Source organism: Scyliorhinus torazame, chromosome 13 (assembly GCF_047496885.1).
Source record: "Scyliorhinus torazame isolate Kashiwa2021f chromosome 13, sScyTor2.1, whole genome shotgun sequence".
Lineage (NCBI taxonomy): Eukaryota > Metazoa > Chordata > Chondrichthyes > Carcharhiniformes > Scyliorhinidae > Scyliorhinus > Scyliorhinus torazame.
The window spans coordinates 79,643,866-79,658,918 of NC_092719.1; the positions used below are offsets into that span (position 1 = coordinate 79,643,866).

The following is a 15,053-nucleotide window of genomic DNA, read 5'->3' on the forward strand; positions in this document are numbered from 1 at the left end:
CTTTACAAGGGCTGGTGCAGACTCGATGGGCCGAATGGCATCCTTCTGCACTGTAAATTCTATGATTCCATAAGGACTTTATTTACTCAGATTGGTTTCAAGAGCTGGGTCCAGTCCCTCAGAGCAACATCCACTGAACATAGATTTGATGAAGGCTTAGAAAATAATGAAAGGGCTAGTCATTCATGGGATATGAGCATCTCTGGTTGTACCAACTTAGTTTGCCCACCCCTAACCACCCTCGACCGGAGTGGCTTGCTGGGCCATTTCAGAGAGTGCTTATGAGTCAACTATATTGTTGTGCGTCTGGAGTCACATGTCAGCCAGACGAGGTAAGGACGCCAGATTTACTTCCCTCAAGGACATTAGTGAATCAGATGGGTTTTTATGACAATCAATGATAGTTTCATGATCACCATTACTGAGATTAAGTTTAAATTCCAGATTTATTAATTGAGCTTAAATTCCACCAGCTATCATGGTGGGTTTTAAACCCATGCCCCAGAACATTAGCCTGAGCCTCTGGGTTACTGGTCCAGTATACTACCACTGTGCCACGCCCCCTCCCCCTCCAATCTGTATCCCAACTGGTCAGTTATTAAAAGAATGGGAGACAAGAGGTTAGACAATAAGACTGAAGATTGGGCAGCTCTTGTATTCCCAGGGCATATCAAGCCTCTGGAATGGGCTGCAGGCTGGTGTGGTGGGCGCTGACTTTCTGGTGGTCTTCAAGAGGGAAGAAAGATTCTTGCCTGGGGCATCATATAGGGGGTAAGTGGATTAACAGTTAAGGATTGGTGCATGTGAACCCCATAATGGATTTTAATGCTCTTGAGGGAGTTGGAAAGAAATACCCCAGAGATTTTCTCCCTTACCGGCACCAAGTTTCACAGAATCATTTGGCCCATCAAGTTTGCACCGACCCTCTGAAAGAGTACCCCAACCAAGCTCAGTCCCCCGCCCTATCCCAATACCCCTTAACCTAACCTACACATCTTTTTTGGACACTAAGGGGCAATTTTAGCATGGCCAATCCACCTAATGTGCACATCTTTGGACTGTGGGAGGAAACACGGAGCACCTGGAGGAAACCCACGCAGACGCGGGGAGAAAGTGCAGACTCCGCACAGACAGTCACCCAAGGCCGGAATTGAACCCAGGTCCCTGGCGCTGCGAGGGAGCAGTATTACCACTGTGCTACCCCACAGTTTTTCTCTGTTTTTTTTATTTGCCCAGATGAGGCCGTGGGTGTGGAAAGCAGTTGGGGGTGTCTCATCATGATTCTCTGGGCACGATCAGGAGCATGGGGCTGGCTTGAAGAACCAGCTGTTCTTTTCATTCCCGACATTTTCATATGTTATTGGACTGCAGAGTGAATCAATTGTGGAGAAGAGAAGGTGGTTTAACCCTCTGTGAACGTATTGAATACATGATTTTTCACCATCTCTAACTTGTGTTTTTTTGAACTCTGTTTTCCCTCACCTGTAGGTAAATGTATTGGGTCGAGTCTGAATATAATAGTCTGATTGTGACAATTTGCAGGATGTCGGAAACACAGGAGATAGGAACAGGGGTATGCCATTCAACTAGATCAGGGCTGATTTTCTAACTGAACATAATTTTTCCTGCACAATCTCCATATCGCTTGATATATTTAATATTGAGAAATCTTCTCATTTTTGTCTTCAGCATGCTCAATGGTTGAGCTTCCACAGCTCTCTAGGGTAGGAAAATCCAAAGATTCACTCACGCCCGTTGGTTTCCCGACAGCGTTGGATGGAATGGGAAACCCCATGCTGCCGGAACGGAGGTTCCCGCTGCTGGCGGGCCGTGCTACGCCCGAGGGGCTGGTGGGACGGAGAATCCCGCCACTCATCTTTCATCTAGGCATTCTACAGTCTTCGAGACTCAACACGGAGTTCAACAGCTTCAGATCAGAACCTCTGCCTCCATGTTGTGATGAATGTCCCCTGTAATCTCTGGCAGATTACACGTATGAAGGTTTCAGTCCAAAGAATATATGGTCTGCTCCTGAAAACTTTCTCGAGAAAGGCCCCAACCGATGCCCTAAAACACCTGCTGGAATGTTCATGTAAAACGGGGCCTGCATCACTCCTGGCGAAATGGTACTCTCACTTTACCAAGATTTACCCACCTCCTTCACAATCTTGTAGTTGTTGCTGCTGTTGCTGTCTATTTGTGGTTTTTTGTTGCCATCTTGCACAGGGCTTAATATTCCCGGGTCCTTCAATCAAAGAATTAATAAATAAAGGACAGCCAGATTGTCTCATCAAGGAAAGCACATATTACCCAAGAAAAACCCGTGCTTCTCTGGTTCAACGGTAATCTCGGTAAATTTGGGAGTTTAACTAAGGGAGCTGGATGGACAACAACCATGTGGGAGGAGATAGTGAGGGCATGAGGACCTGCAGCCAAAGGGAGGGGGAGGGGGAAGCGGGAGGAGAAGAGAGAGAGGATGCTGTAAGGCCCCTGGGGAGGGAGCCAGGGCCTGGGGCCCCTGGGATTGGGGGGGGGGGGGGGGTGAGATTATGGTCCAGGGAGATGCTGAGGGGTGGGAGGGGGGGGGATTATGGTCCAGGGAGATGCTGAGGGGGGGGGGGGGGGGATTATGGGCCTCGGGAGATGCCAGTCACATGAGTATTCAGCAAGCATCTGAGATATTTCCCCAAAGAGTTGTTGTGCATTTTCAAAAGAAAAGCAACTGAACTCACAATATGAACTGACTTGGGGAAAGGGGGGGGAAGGAGCCAAGGTTCACTCAATTTCTCAGAACTGAGCTTGGTGGGAAGAAACAAATGTGGTTCGTTTCAACCCAGCAAATGTCTGGCAGTGGCACCATTAACAATCTCACCCAGCGACAGTGAAAGAACAGCGATATATTTCCAAGTCAGGGTGTTGTGTGGCTTAGATGGGAACTTGCAGGTGGTGGGATTCCCATGTATCTGCTGCATTTATCCTTTAGGTGGAAGAGGGCACGGATTTGGAAGGTGCTGTCGAAGGAGCCTTGGCAAGTTGCTGCAGTGCATCTTGTAGATGGTATTGTGCATTGATGTTGGAATGAACTGGCAGAATCATACTTTAAAATGTTATTTGAAAAAATACATTTTCTTCAAAATATGTCTTGATATGCGGGTATTAAGGTTGATAAATTGGTGCAGTTTGATGAGTACAAACTGAAAATAAAAACAATTTTCATTAATACAAAAAAGCAAGCTTGTCAATGCATCACCTGTCAGCAACCCAAAATTTACATAACTGAAAACTATATCACAAACATACTGAAACATTTGATAATCATATCAGGTTAAAGTAACAAGTTCTTCATAAATTTTTTAAAAATTTGAATTCAAAGGTTTTAAAAACATTTCAAGGCGGTGTCCATTCACCCAATAGATCATTGTTTGGAGCCTTCTTGAAAGCCTAAAAATGAGGCCAATTATCGTGAACTCAATGATTGGTGATTAATTAATTCTAGCACAAAAGATAACCAAAACATGACTTGAGCTTAAACTTCCGTGATCTTTTAGTGCCGGCGAAACCCATTTCGGGCAAATTGTGCTGAGATCAGGGCCCCAGGCCCGGATCTTCAACAAACCTCGGCCTTCACGTCATCTGTTCCTTCAGCCTGGGTTTCACTGTTGCTGTAGTTCCCTTTCTTCTCCACCCACAGTTCTGATTTTTCCACCGTTAATCGTAACAAATCCAGGTCAGCTTTGATTTGTTTGTAGTTGTCCACATCCTGAGAGGAAACCAGGAGCTGGACCTGCATAATATTTAAAAAAATAGGCCATCAATACTATTTAAAGGACTTTTTTTGGATCAAAGTACTTTTGTACTTTATCCAAAAGAATTAAAAGACTGCACAGTTATTGACTAATGAAAGTTCTCCTGGACAATATCCCATCTTCACTCTCTATAAACAAACACTTCAAATTCTTTGCTGCCATTTGCACCAAATACCATTCCCACTTAGCTATGTTCTCTGATCTACATTTTCTCCCTGACTAGGCAATGTCTCAAATTTAATGGTCTTATCCTCACATCAAATCCCTCCTGGTGTTCCCACCCCACCTCTGCAACACCCTTCAGCCCTACTGTGGGATCTCAGTGCTCCTCGAATTCTGGTCACTTGTACCTCGCGTACTTCCTTTGCCCTACTTCTGGAGGCCATGGCTTCAGTCACCTAGGCCCCAAAGCTCTGGAATTCGCTTCCCAAACCTCTTCACTTCCTTAACCTCCAGCACCCCCCTTCCCCCAACCTCTAAGTTGCTGCTTATCATCTATCTTTCAGTGAAGCAATTTTGGCTGTTTTATTTTGCCAAGGGTGCAATATAAATGCAAGTTGTTGTTGTAAGAGCAGGAAGTGAATGGGAAGAGTCAACAACGTCTGTGTGCAGAATTGGTTTTCCATTTCCCCTCTTTCTTTTCCATGGACCTTCTTGCCTGCCTGCTCTCCAGCCACCTACATTGATTCTGGTGGGGGTGCATGGCCTCAAAACCCAGCACTATGGGCCTTGATCACCCAGCCCTTTCCTCCAATCATCGCCCTCGACCCAACTGAATACTAAACCACCGAGGACAAGGTGCTGTCTCCAAACAAGCAAAAAGAGGTTTTAATTTTGTCTCTTGGAACAAAATTCTAAATGTCTTTTTAGTTCATTTACCTGAGTCCGATGAACAAAGAAGAAAATGAAACAAAGAATGAGAAGCGAAGGAAACAGTCTGTGGTTAGCACTGCTGCCTCACAGCGCCAGGGACCAGGGTTTAATCCCGGCTTTGGGCCACTGTCTGCGTGGAGTGCGCCTGTTCGCCCAGTGTCTGTGTGGGTTTCCTCTGGGTGGTCCGGTTTCCTCCCACAGTCTAAAGATGTGCAGGTTAGGTGGGGTTATGGGGATAGGATGGGGCAGTGGACGTAGGTAGGGCGCTCTTTCAGAGGGTCGGTGCAGACTTGTAGGGCCAAGTGGCCTTCTTCTACACTGTAGGAATTCTATGGAAAGGGAAACTAAAAGGAAGAAATTAGTCACTGCTGTAATGTAGGAGACGTGAAAGCCATTCTGTGCACAGCAAGCTCTCACAAACAGCAATGGGATAAATGACCAGAAAATCTGTTTCAACGACCTTGGAGGATGGATAAGTATTGGCCAGAATACTGGGGCGAATTTCCCCTTTTTCCTCATCAAAAACAATTCTATAGAATCTTCACCTTGGTGAAGTCGGTAGACAGCAGGTTAACGATTCGACTGAAAAACAAAACCTCTGCCAGTGCTGCACTCCCTCAGTACGGCACTAGAATGCCAGAGGACCTAATCACAAAAAGTAAACGATTGCAGGATTGTTTTTTTCCCCCTCAAAGAAATTGTACACAAAATAATTTATTTTAAGATTGTATTTAGACATAGAGGTCCGTGAGTTTTATAGGATTTCACCTGTAACCTTGGATGATTGTCCCAATGCACAAAATCCCACACAAATTCATTAAATAAAGGAAGGAAGGCTGGATGGCTAAATGTTCTACTCTTGTTCATATAGAATAAGGGGCGTCATTCCCCGCCGGCGGGAGTCTCCGTTTTGCCGGCGCCCGGGGGGTTCCCGACGGCGTGGGGCTGCCCCACAACGGGAAACCCCATTGACCGGCCGGTGTTACAGAGACTCCCGCCGGCCGGTCGGGGCAGAAATGTGGCGGGGCGGGTAGGAGAATTTCGCCCAAGAATAGAGAGCGTAAAAATAATTTAATAATCTTTATTGTCACAAGTAGGCTTACATTGCAATGGAGTTACTGTGAAAAGCCCCTGGTCACCACGTTCCGACGCCTGTTCGGGTACACAGAGGGAGAATTCAGAATGTCAAAATAACCTAACAGCACGTCTTTCGGGACTTGTGGGAGGAAACCAGAGCACCCGGAGGAAACCCACGCAGGCACGGGGAGAGCGTGCAGACTAAGCACGCAGTGACCCAGCCGGGAATTGAACCTGGGACCTTGGCGCTGTAAAGCCACATTGCTAACCACTGTGCCACAGTGCTGCAGGAAGCTGAAGGAAGAGAGTGAGATGCAAGAGAATTGAACAATAATTTACCGAAGGATTCTTACCTGTTTAAAAGCCTGCAGAAGTTCAGCTCTTTGGCTGAAGTGTTTAAAGAGTAACTGTAAGGCACCGGAGACCAGCGGGGGATAATCATGCTTAATCAGGTGGATGAGGACTCGGAGAAATGTCCTTCCTCCTTCATCATCCAGTTCCACTGGGTTTTTTTCTTGGCTGTGGAAGAGAATCAAATTGTTTGCACGTCACAGAATCATTATGGAGCAGGAGGAGCTATTCGGCCCATCGTGTCTGCACTGGCTCTCGCAACGAGCATCATTACTTAGTGCCATTCCCCTGCCTTTTCCCCACACCCTTGCACAATGCTTCCATTCCAGTGATCATCTATTACCCCCTTGACTGCCTCGACTGAATTTGCCTCCACCACACTTCCAGGCAGCGCAATCCAGACCCAAACCACGGCTGTGTAAAAAAAGTTATTTCTCACATCACATTGGCTTCGTTTGCAAATCGTTTTAAATCTGTGCCCTCTCGTTCTTGATCCTTTTAAGAGCAGGCACAGTTTCGCCCGATCTACTCTGCCCAGCCCCCTCATGAATTTGAACATCTCTATCAAATCTCCTCTTAGCCTTCTTCTCTCCAAGGAGAACAGTCCCAAGCTCTCCAATCTATGCTCAAAGCTTCTCATCCCTGGAGCCATTTTTGTAAACCTCTTCTACGTTCTCTCCAATGCGTTCCTATCCTTCCTATAGTGTGACACCCATAACTGTACACAATATTCCAGCTAAGGTCTAACTAGTGCCTTGTACAAGTTTAGCATAACTGCCGTGCTTTGGGCAGCACGGTGGCGAAGTGGGCTGGCCCTGCTGCCTCACGGCGCCAAAGTCCCAGGTTCGATCCCGACTCAGGGTCACTGTCCGTGTGGAGTTTGCACATTCTCCCCGTGTTTGCGTAGGATTCACCCCCACAACCCAAAGATGTGCAGGCTAGGTGGATTGGCCATGCTAAATTGCCCCTTAATTGGAAAAAATGAATTGGGTACACTAAATTTTTTTTTTTTTTTTTTAAATAACTGCCTTGCGCTTGTACTCTATGCTCCTAAAGCCCAGAATACTATATGCTTTATTAACTGCGCTCTCCACCTGTCCTGCCTCCACCACACCTCCAGGCAGTGCAACCCAGGCCTTCTATGATTTATGCATACCTACACCCAGGCTCCTCATCTCCTAAGAATTGTACCCCTTATTTTATATTGTCTATCCATTGTTACGACACCCCAGCCGATTGCACGGTCAGTTCCAGCCTCACAGAGTCCCAAGTTAACCAATAATTTGTGTTTTTTCCTGAGATCTTTAACCCTTGACTGTTCCAATGAGTTACAGGCAATTTGTAAGGAAAACATTAAGAAACTATTTCTTTATAACAAGAGTAAAAGATGAACGTATAATGGAAATAGTGGAACAATGGTCTACTAGTCTCACTATTCCCCAAACACCGTCCCACCCTCCATCCACACGTACACACAAGACAGACACACAGAGGAGAAAGGAGAAGTATCAAAATAATCTGGGTGTGAGATATTTGAGGATCTTCACGGCTGGGGTTGAGGACTTTGTAGGCGATGATCACTTCAGAATGCGCGGTATTAAACCGTCGGTTGGTTTGGATCTTCAAGCTGGGTAAATCAGCCTGGATTCTCAGGCTGTGGGATCCCCTCTAGGGATACACTTCAACTTGTGTGGAGCTGAGCCTTACCCACAGCTTGCCTCAGTTAAACAGAATATAAGAGTTGCAGTTTTTGCAAAGCCTTCGAGTGATCTGGCACCTTTAATGGGAGAGAAATCCGTAAAGTTCCCCCTCCCTGGCTCAATCTTCAGGCATTGAATGCTCACTAACCACTCTGTTCAAGATAAAATCCCACCCCTTCTTCAGCTCGATCTTGAAACAAAACTGAAACCAAACACACAAGAGTCACCCAAGCAGGGCACTACAGAATAAAAAGCACCAATCCGCACCGAGGACGCGCTTAGTCTCGGATAGCAATGGAGTTGATTTGTTGCTAGCGAAGCCCATCAAAATGACATCACGGGCTATGCCATAGAGCATCGAGGGAGAGGCCTGGGCCAGTACATTAGACCAGGAATGTTTTCAGTTTGATCAAAGTCTGCAGTTTAAAACAAAATCTGCAATGTTGCAGGACTAAAGAAAGCACAAGGATTTAACAAGTTTCCTATACCATGTAAACTTGATATGGGTCAGCAATTCAGGACGATGAAAAATGGAACGTTGATTCACTATTTTACAATACCAAAGTCAAAACGTACCCCAATAAATTTATTTTTACCATAAAATTTTGGGGGGAAACGACATGAAAGTATCTCTTACCTTCCTGCAAACATAGTCTCTGCCTGTTCTCCAATGGCTTCAAGATCTGGCACTGTACAAAACAAAACGTCATTTTAAATGCAAACACATTATCAGAGGTGTGATAAAATGTGATTTATTGAGCTCCATTACCTGCCTCCTACTCCTTAGCGCATCAAGCAACAGTGGGTAATTTAGACTTTGGGCTCCAAGCGATACAGCACCAGTCAACTGTCATATATTTCTCCCCAAGGCAGTCAGTGGAAATGAAGATCGGCAGAGATGCACAAACAAGCAGCTAAACCAATACCACCCCATTTACACCAAAAATACTAAATTACTCCCAGTCTTTTCAGAGGAAGGAGGAAGGTTATGCTGCAACTGTATAAAATGTTGGTTAGGCTTCAGCTAAAGTATTGTTTGCAGTTCTGGAATCAACATTGTAGGACGGATGTGATAACACTGGAAAGGGTGCAGAGGAGATTTACCAGAGTGTTGCCTGGGCTGGAGAGTTTTCGTTATGAAGAGAGATTGGATGGACCTGGGTCATTTTCCTTGGAGCAGGGGAGACTGTGGGGAGACATGATTGAGATGTATAAAATTAAGAAGGGCATAGATAGAGCAGACAGGAAGAAACTTTCCTTCTTGGTGGAGGGATCAATGACCAGGGGGCATAGATTTAAGGTAAGGGGCAAGAGGTTTAGAGGGGATGAACAAAACAAAGAACAAAAAATAACACAGCACAGGCCCTCTAAGCCTGCGCTGATCACGTGTCCCATCTAGACCAACTGCCTGTATCCTTCTATTCACCGTCTGTTCATGTGTCTATCTAGATAAGTCTTAAACGTCGCTAAGGTATCTGCCTCAACCACCTCACTTGGCAGTGCATTCCAGGCCACCACCACCCTCTGCGTAAAAAAACTTCCCCCCCCCCTCACCTCAAGCTTGTGCCCTCTTGTAATTATAATTTCTGCCCTAGGAAACAGCCTCCAACTGTTCACCCTATCTATACCCCTACAAACCTCTATCAGGTCGCCCCTCGGCCTCTGTCTCTCTAGGGAGAACAATCCCACTTTATTCAATCTCTCCTCATAGCAAATGCCCTCCACACCAGGCAACATCCTGGGAAACCTTTTCCAAAGCCTCCACGTTCTTCTGGTAGTGCAGTGACCAGAATTGGACACAGTATTCCAAATGTGGCCTAACCAACGTTCTGTTTAACTGTAACATAATTTGAGTTTTTATACTCTATACCCTGCCCTATGAAGGCAAGCATGCCATATGCTTTCTTTATCACCATTTCCACCTGTGCTGCCATTTTTAAGGATCTGTGGACCTCTCTGTGTCTCTATGCCCAGATCTCTCTGTGTCTCTATGCCCAGATCTCTCTGTGTCTCTATGTTCCTGATGGTTCTTCCATTTATTTTATAACTCCCACCTGTATTGGATCTACCAAAATGCATCATCTCGCATTTGTCTGGGTTAAATACCATCTGCCATTTCTCTTTGGCAATTTTGCAGCCTATCTATATCCTGTTGTATTCTCGAACAATCTTCATCATCATCCGCAACTCCTGCAATCTTAGTATCATCCACAAACTTGCTAATCAGACCCCATCCACAAACTTGCTAATCAGACCCGCTAAGTTTTCTTCCAAGTCATTTATATATATTACAAAGAGCAGAGGTCCCAGTACTGATGCCTGTGGAACACCACTAGTTACAGGCCTCCATTCGGAAAAACACCCTTCCACTGCTACCCTCTGTCTTCTATAGCCAAGCCAATTCTGAATCTACCCAGCCAGTTCACCCTGACTACATGTGATTTAATCTTTTGCACCAGCCTGCCATGAGGGACCTTATCAAATGCTTCACTAAAGTCCATGGATGTGAGGAAAAACCTTTTCACCCAGAGGGAGGTGGGAGTCTGGAACTCACTGCCTGAAAGGGTGGTGGAGACAGAGACCCTGATAACATTTAAGTAGTACTTAGATGTGCACTTGCAATGTCAAGGCATATAGGCAATGGGCCAAGTGTTGGAAAATGGAATTAGAATAGTTAGATGGTTTTTTTTGACTGACGCAAACGCAATGGGCCGAAGGGCCTTTTCCGTGCTGTAGACCTCTATGACTATGGCCAATGATCCAGTGATGGGTTTCTGCTTTCTAGATCTATACTCGAACACCACTTAACTTTTACACTAAAAACATGAAGGTTAACCGCACCATTTGAAAAGGACTCCCACCAGAATACACTTTGTATAAAGCATACACAGATATTCATGCGTACACTCACACATTCAGTCGCATGCACACATATCACAGTCTCTATTGTGAAAGAACAAAGCCAAATTGTTTGAAAATTCTCCACTTGGAAGAATGTTTATGGTAGCCTACCTGCTGCTGTATTTGTATTTTTTGTAATTTGAAATATATTAGCCCCACAAACTCGTATTGCAGAGTCTACGTCTCGGTATAGTCTCATGCGCCCAGTTTTGTTCGCCTCAGAAATGGTAACAAGCCAGCTCAAAAAGGACCATCATGTGATGCCTCAAGTCCATCATGCCTGAATCACCAGGCGAAAAGTCTGAAAGCTGAGCACTGTTGCAACTGCACCAGGGTACAGTGATCACAGGAAACCGCCAGATTTAACGGTCCACTCTGCTGCACGTTCAACGTCAGTTATACTGTGGCGAATGTTCCTTCACTGTCGCTGGGTCAGATTCCTGGAACCCCTTCCCTAACAGCACGATGGGTGGACCTACAACTCAGGGACTGCTGCGGCCTCAAGATGATGGCTCACCACCACCTTCTCGAGGGCAATTAGGGATGACGCCCGCCAGAGACGTACGCATTGCACTTTCGAAAATGTGATGAAATGTCAATAGGCTCACCAAAAAGAGAGTGGGGGGTTGGGGGAAAGATAGAAAGGAAGAGAAAGGAGAGGAAAGGGAACGAGCTTGGTGAAGAGAGAGGAAGGAGGACAAAAGGAAAAGAGAGAGTAGAGCGAGTGAGAGAGAGTAGAGCGAGTGAGAGAGAGAGAAGAGCGAGTGAGAGAGTGAGAAAGAGAGCGAGAACGAGAGGGGGAACGAGAGCGAGAGGGAGAACGAGAGGGAGAAGGAGAGGGAGAAGGAGAGGGAGAACGAGAGGGAGAACGAGAGGGAGAACGAGAGGGAGAACGAGAGGGAGAACGAGAGGGAGAACGAGAGAGAAAAGTGGAAAAGAAGAGAAAAAGAGAAAAAAGGGCCAATGTCACTTATCCTCAAGTCAGCTGAAGCACTTTGACGATGAAAGCTTCGGAGCAGATGATCCACTCTGGTGGAGCATGAGATTCATGAGCCAGTGTGCTCAAACCCCAGAGAAAGAGAGTTCAAAAACAGCACACAATAAAGACATATGTTGTGCACTTCTTTCATAAACAGGAACAAATGTGCTTCACAAAACAGAAACACTCGTTTGGCAGCATGCTGCTACTTTAGTATTCTAAGCTAGGTTACAAACACAAAATCAACAACCCCCAAAATGCATTCTCTGTATTTTGAAGAAACAAAACGGTTCAAGCTTCCTAATCGGAAAGGATTAGATAACTGGCTGTGATTTGCTGGGGTTTCCCCTCTGCTGTGACTGCCTTTTGAAAAGTGTCTCGGTGGCCAAAAGATCCTGCTAATGCCTCAACACACAGCGAGTGTACACTCACCTGCGACTTCCACCGATAAACCCGTCGAGGAGTCAAGAGAATTGTTCTCACCAAATTCTTTCTTATAGATGGACAGCATATAGGAAATGCGATAATCAAGTCTAACGCTGAGGATGAACTGAAAAAAAAAGCCATTTTCACAATTCCAGGCAGCACAGATTCATATTGAATAATAATCATGAGCAGGAAGGGACTCTAAACACGTTTGGTGTATTTTCAAATGGAAAATTAACCCTTTTGTTAAATGGTCACTTCTAAAAGTTAACCATTTGCCACCAGAACCAATTTTGCTCCTAAAAGGGTTTGCTGGATGGATGCAGAGAAATGTCCATTCAAAAGAGATTAAACTAAAGGGGAGCATAAATATTGGATAGTCTTTAATAACTTCAAAAAATAATTCAGGAGAAACATTTTTACTCAGTGATTAGATTGCAGCACTCGCTCTCACGAAGATTAATGAGGTGAATAATATTGCTACGTTCAAAGACAAACAGGAGGCAGAAAAGAATTAAAGGGTATGTTGAGGTAATGTGTTAGGAGGATCATGCAGCACATGAACATCAGATCCAGAAACCTGTTTCTGTGAGGTAAATACTACGTAATTTTTCCTAAGTTATAGCATTCTCCCTGATTTGCTGCACTAATCTCTTATTTAACAGCATAGATAAAGCGTGGTCTATTTATAGAATTTGGTAAATCTAATGTCTTCAAGAATTCAATGAGCCACTCTATCACGCCCACATGGTACGAGGCTCTAATACAGATAGTCACTTTCCTGGGTGCTCATTATCAATCTGCACACGAAAGATGGGTTGACTAAATGCATTGGCCGCAAACTCCAATCTGTCAAAGGCGTACCTGCAGTATCTCGATTATTTTTAGCTTTGTGTCCATGACGGTCACGTCCTCATTCTCCAAAGCATGCACTTGCTTCCCTGGTATCGTCCTGGTCTGGCTGTCTTGACTCTCTAGCTGAACACCCGGGAGGAGAGACCCTCGACTGAGAACCATCTGTGTCATCATCTCGCCTACTCCGTGAATTGTCCGGATCACATTGTTCCCTGCAAAAATGATGGAAAGAGATGACATGGGAGGTGGTGGGGGAGGCCACTTTGCTGGAACTGAAGATTAGCAACATCTTGCTGATGCAATTTTTGGCTCGTCTTGTGCCACTTACATAGAAAAGGAAACCAAATTCCATTTTCCCTGCGTGGTTATGCTGAGCACAGAGCAATGCACTGGGGCAGTGGAGTCCTGTACATGGGGGAGGGAGGTGGAGGAACCACAGGGTAGATACAACCACTTCCCATGTTATTGAGGCTCAAGCTTTATTTAGTTTCTTACCCTGAAGAATTATATTACCGAGCTCGAAACTGACCTCCATCTTGAAACTTGCTCAGTCTTTCCAAATATGAGGGTGGAGGATTCTGGACACAGTCCAGAATGGCCAACAGCGTTCGGGTTAGCCTCAGAAGCTCACTAAAGCTGTAGAACCCAAAGTAGATTAGGTTTCGTGCCAAATTCACCACCTGGAAAAGCAACGGAAGGATTTGGTCAGTTGAGCCACAGGTCTAAACAACAAAGTCAACAGAAACGTGGACATTCTCAATCCCAATATATAGGGCTCAGCCCACTTCAGTGTCAAGCTACAGGATCGCGTCTCCATGTTGCAATTTCTATGTAATCCTCAAAAATGGGGAATGGTGTATTCCCAGCATTAACATTACCCGGCTCCCTGTTACGCACCACAAAAGTGAGCTTGTTCTTTTCCTTGTTTCCAAAGGGAAATGGCTGAGTCACAACATCCTTAAGGTACTCCTCCACAAAGTCCACCGTAAGAGCAAACTTGTTCTTTTTGTCATCGCGTGAGGGGTCAGTGAATGAGTCATACCTGGCCAAAGATTAACGGAGATACTTCATCAGACAGAAGCCTAACCTCAGGTTACACAACTATTACAACACTGGGGCCGACGCAATCTTGACGAGTACAAAAGCAAATGAGCTTTAGCATCAAATGTATGTCATGAAACAGTATGTCAAACATCTCATCATGAAAGTCTTCCTGTTATTCTACTTTTTTCTTTCAATTAAACAATAAATATTCCCTTGTGAATATTGTCATGACGATGTGACGTGTGCAAATGGAAAATTAGTCTTAATGTCATTGGTTGGTCAGATATATATTGAACTTCTTTAAAGGAATTGTTCCAAGCAAAGACACTGACTTAAGATGGCCGCCACAGGTCACCTGACATGTCAGCATTGGTTTGTTTCTGGCAGTTTCCATTGTGGGTTACAAATCAGAATGTCAAGGCAAAAGACCTATGGAATTTCATACTTGCTGATGTCAAGAATTACTTCAAAAGTGGACAGAAACTTGTAACCGGCTCTCACTATTTGCATTACTATAAAGCTACATGCCATCAGGCAGACAGAAACTACAGGGATAACGGTTATGATAAAGGTGTTGATAATCACAGGAAGAACGGACCATGCAGAAGTTATGGCTGGGGCATTTTTTTTTTTTTTTTTTTTTTTTAAAACACCTGGGCCATAACACAATAGCCAAGATCTGTCCAGACATAAGCTAATCAATTATCTTCTGTGGAATACCCAAATCATATGGAGTGGACTTGCGTGACTGGAATCACCATTTTACAACACCCTGGTTGTTTTTGAAGCACAATAGAGCAGAAATAGCTGTGGAAGCAATAAGGCTACATCCCTCTCAAGTCTATTGTTTGCTTTTTAGCATTGAGTCCTTATATGGCCAAAGGTTAACCTCCTCTACTGTGTGACTTACAATTTTGAGGCTGGAATTCCTCACGCTAAAAGATCTCATGGGTATTTCCGAACGATGACCCTGCACATGGAACTATCCAATACTTGCATTTAAATCAGAGACTTCGGTTTGTTCCGACTCTCTTGGCAAAA

At 44.9% G+C, this 15,053-nt stretch overlaps 1 protein-coding gene across 4 annotated transcripts in view; it reads right to left on the minus strand.

Moving 5' to 3' along the window:
- The window catches only part of itpr2 (inositol 1,4,5-trisphosphate receptor, type 2), a 333,090-nt gene that overhangs the window by 149,553 nt on the left and 168,484 nt on the right, over positions 1-15,053 (minus strand). For all 4 annotated transcript variants that reach the window (XM_072471852.1, XM_072471851.1, XM_072471850.1 and 1 more), the window contains 8 exons: positions 13,866-14,010; positions 13,498-13,648; positions 12,978-13,180; positions 12,120-12,237; positions 8,445-8,496; positions 6,110-6,275; positions 3,617-3,784; positions 2,156-2,245 (listed from right to left, as the gene is read on the minus strand). In XM_072471852.1, the coding sequence (XP_072327953.1) occupies positions 2,156-2,245; positions 3,617-3,784; positions 6,110-6,275; positions 8,445-8,496; positions 12,120-12,237; positions 12,978-13,180; positions 13,498-13,648; positions 13,866-14,010 (1,093 nt within the window). The remainder of the gene's footprint in view (positions 1-2,155; positions 2,246-3,616; positions 3,785-6,109; positions 6,276-8,444; positions 8,497-12,119; positions 12,238-12,977; positions 13,181-13,497; positions 13,649-13,865; positions 14,011-15,053) is intronic.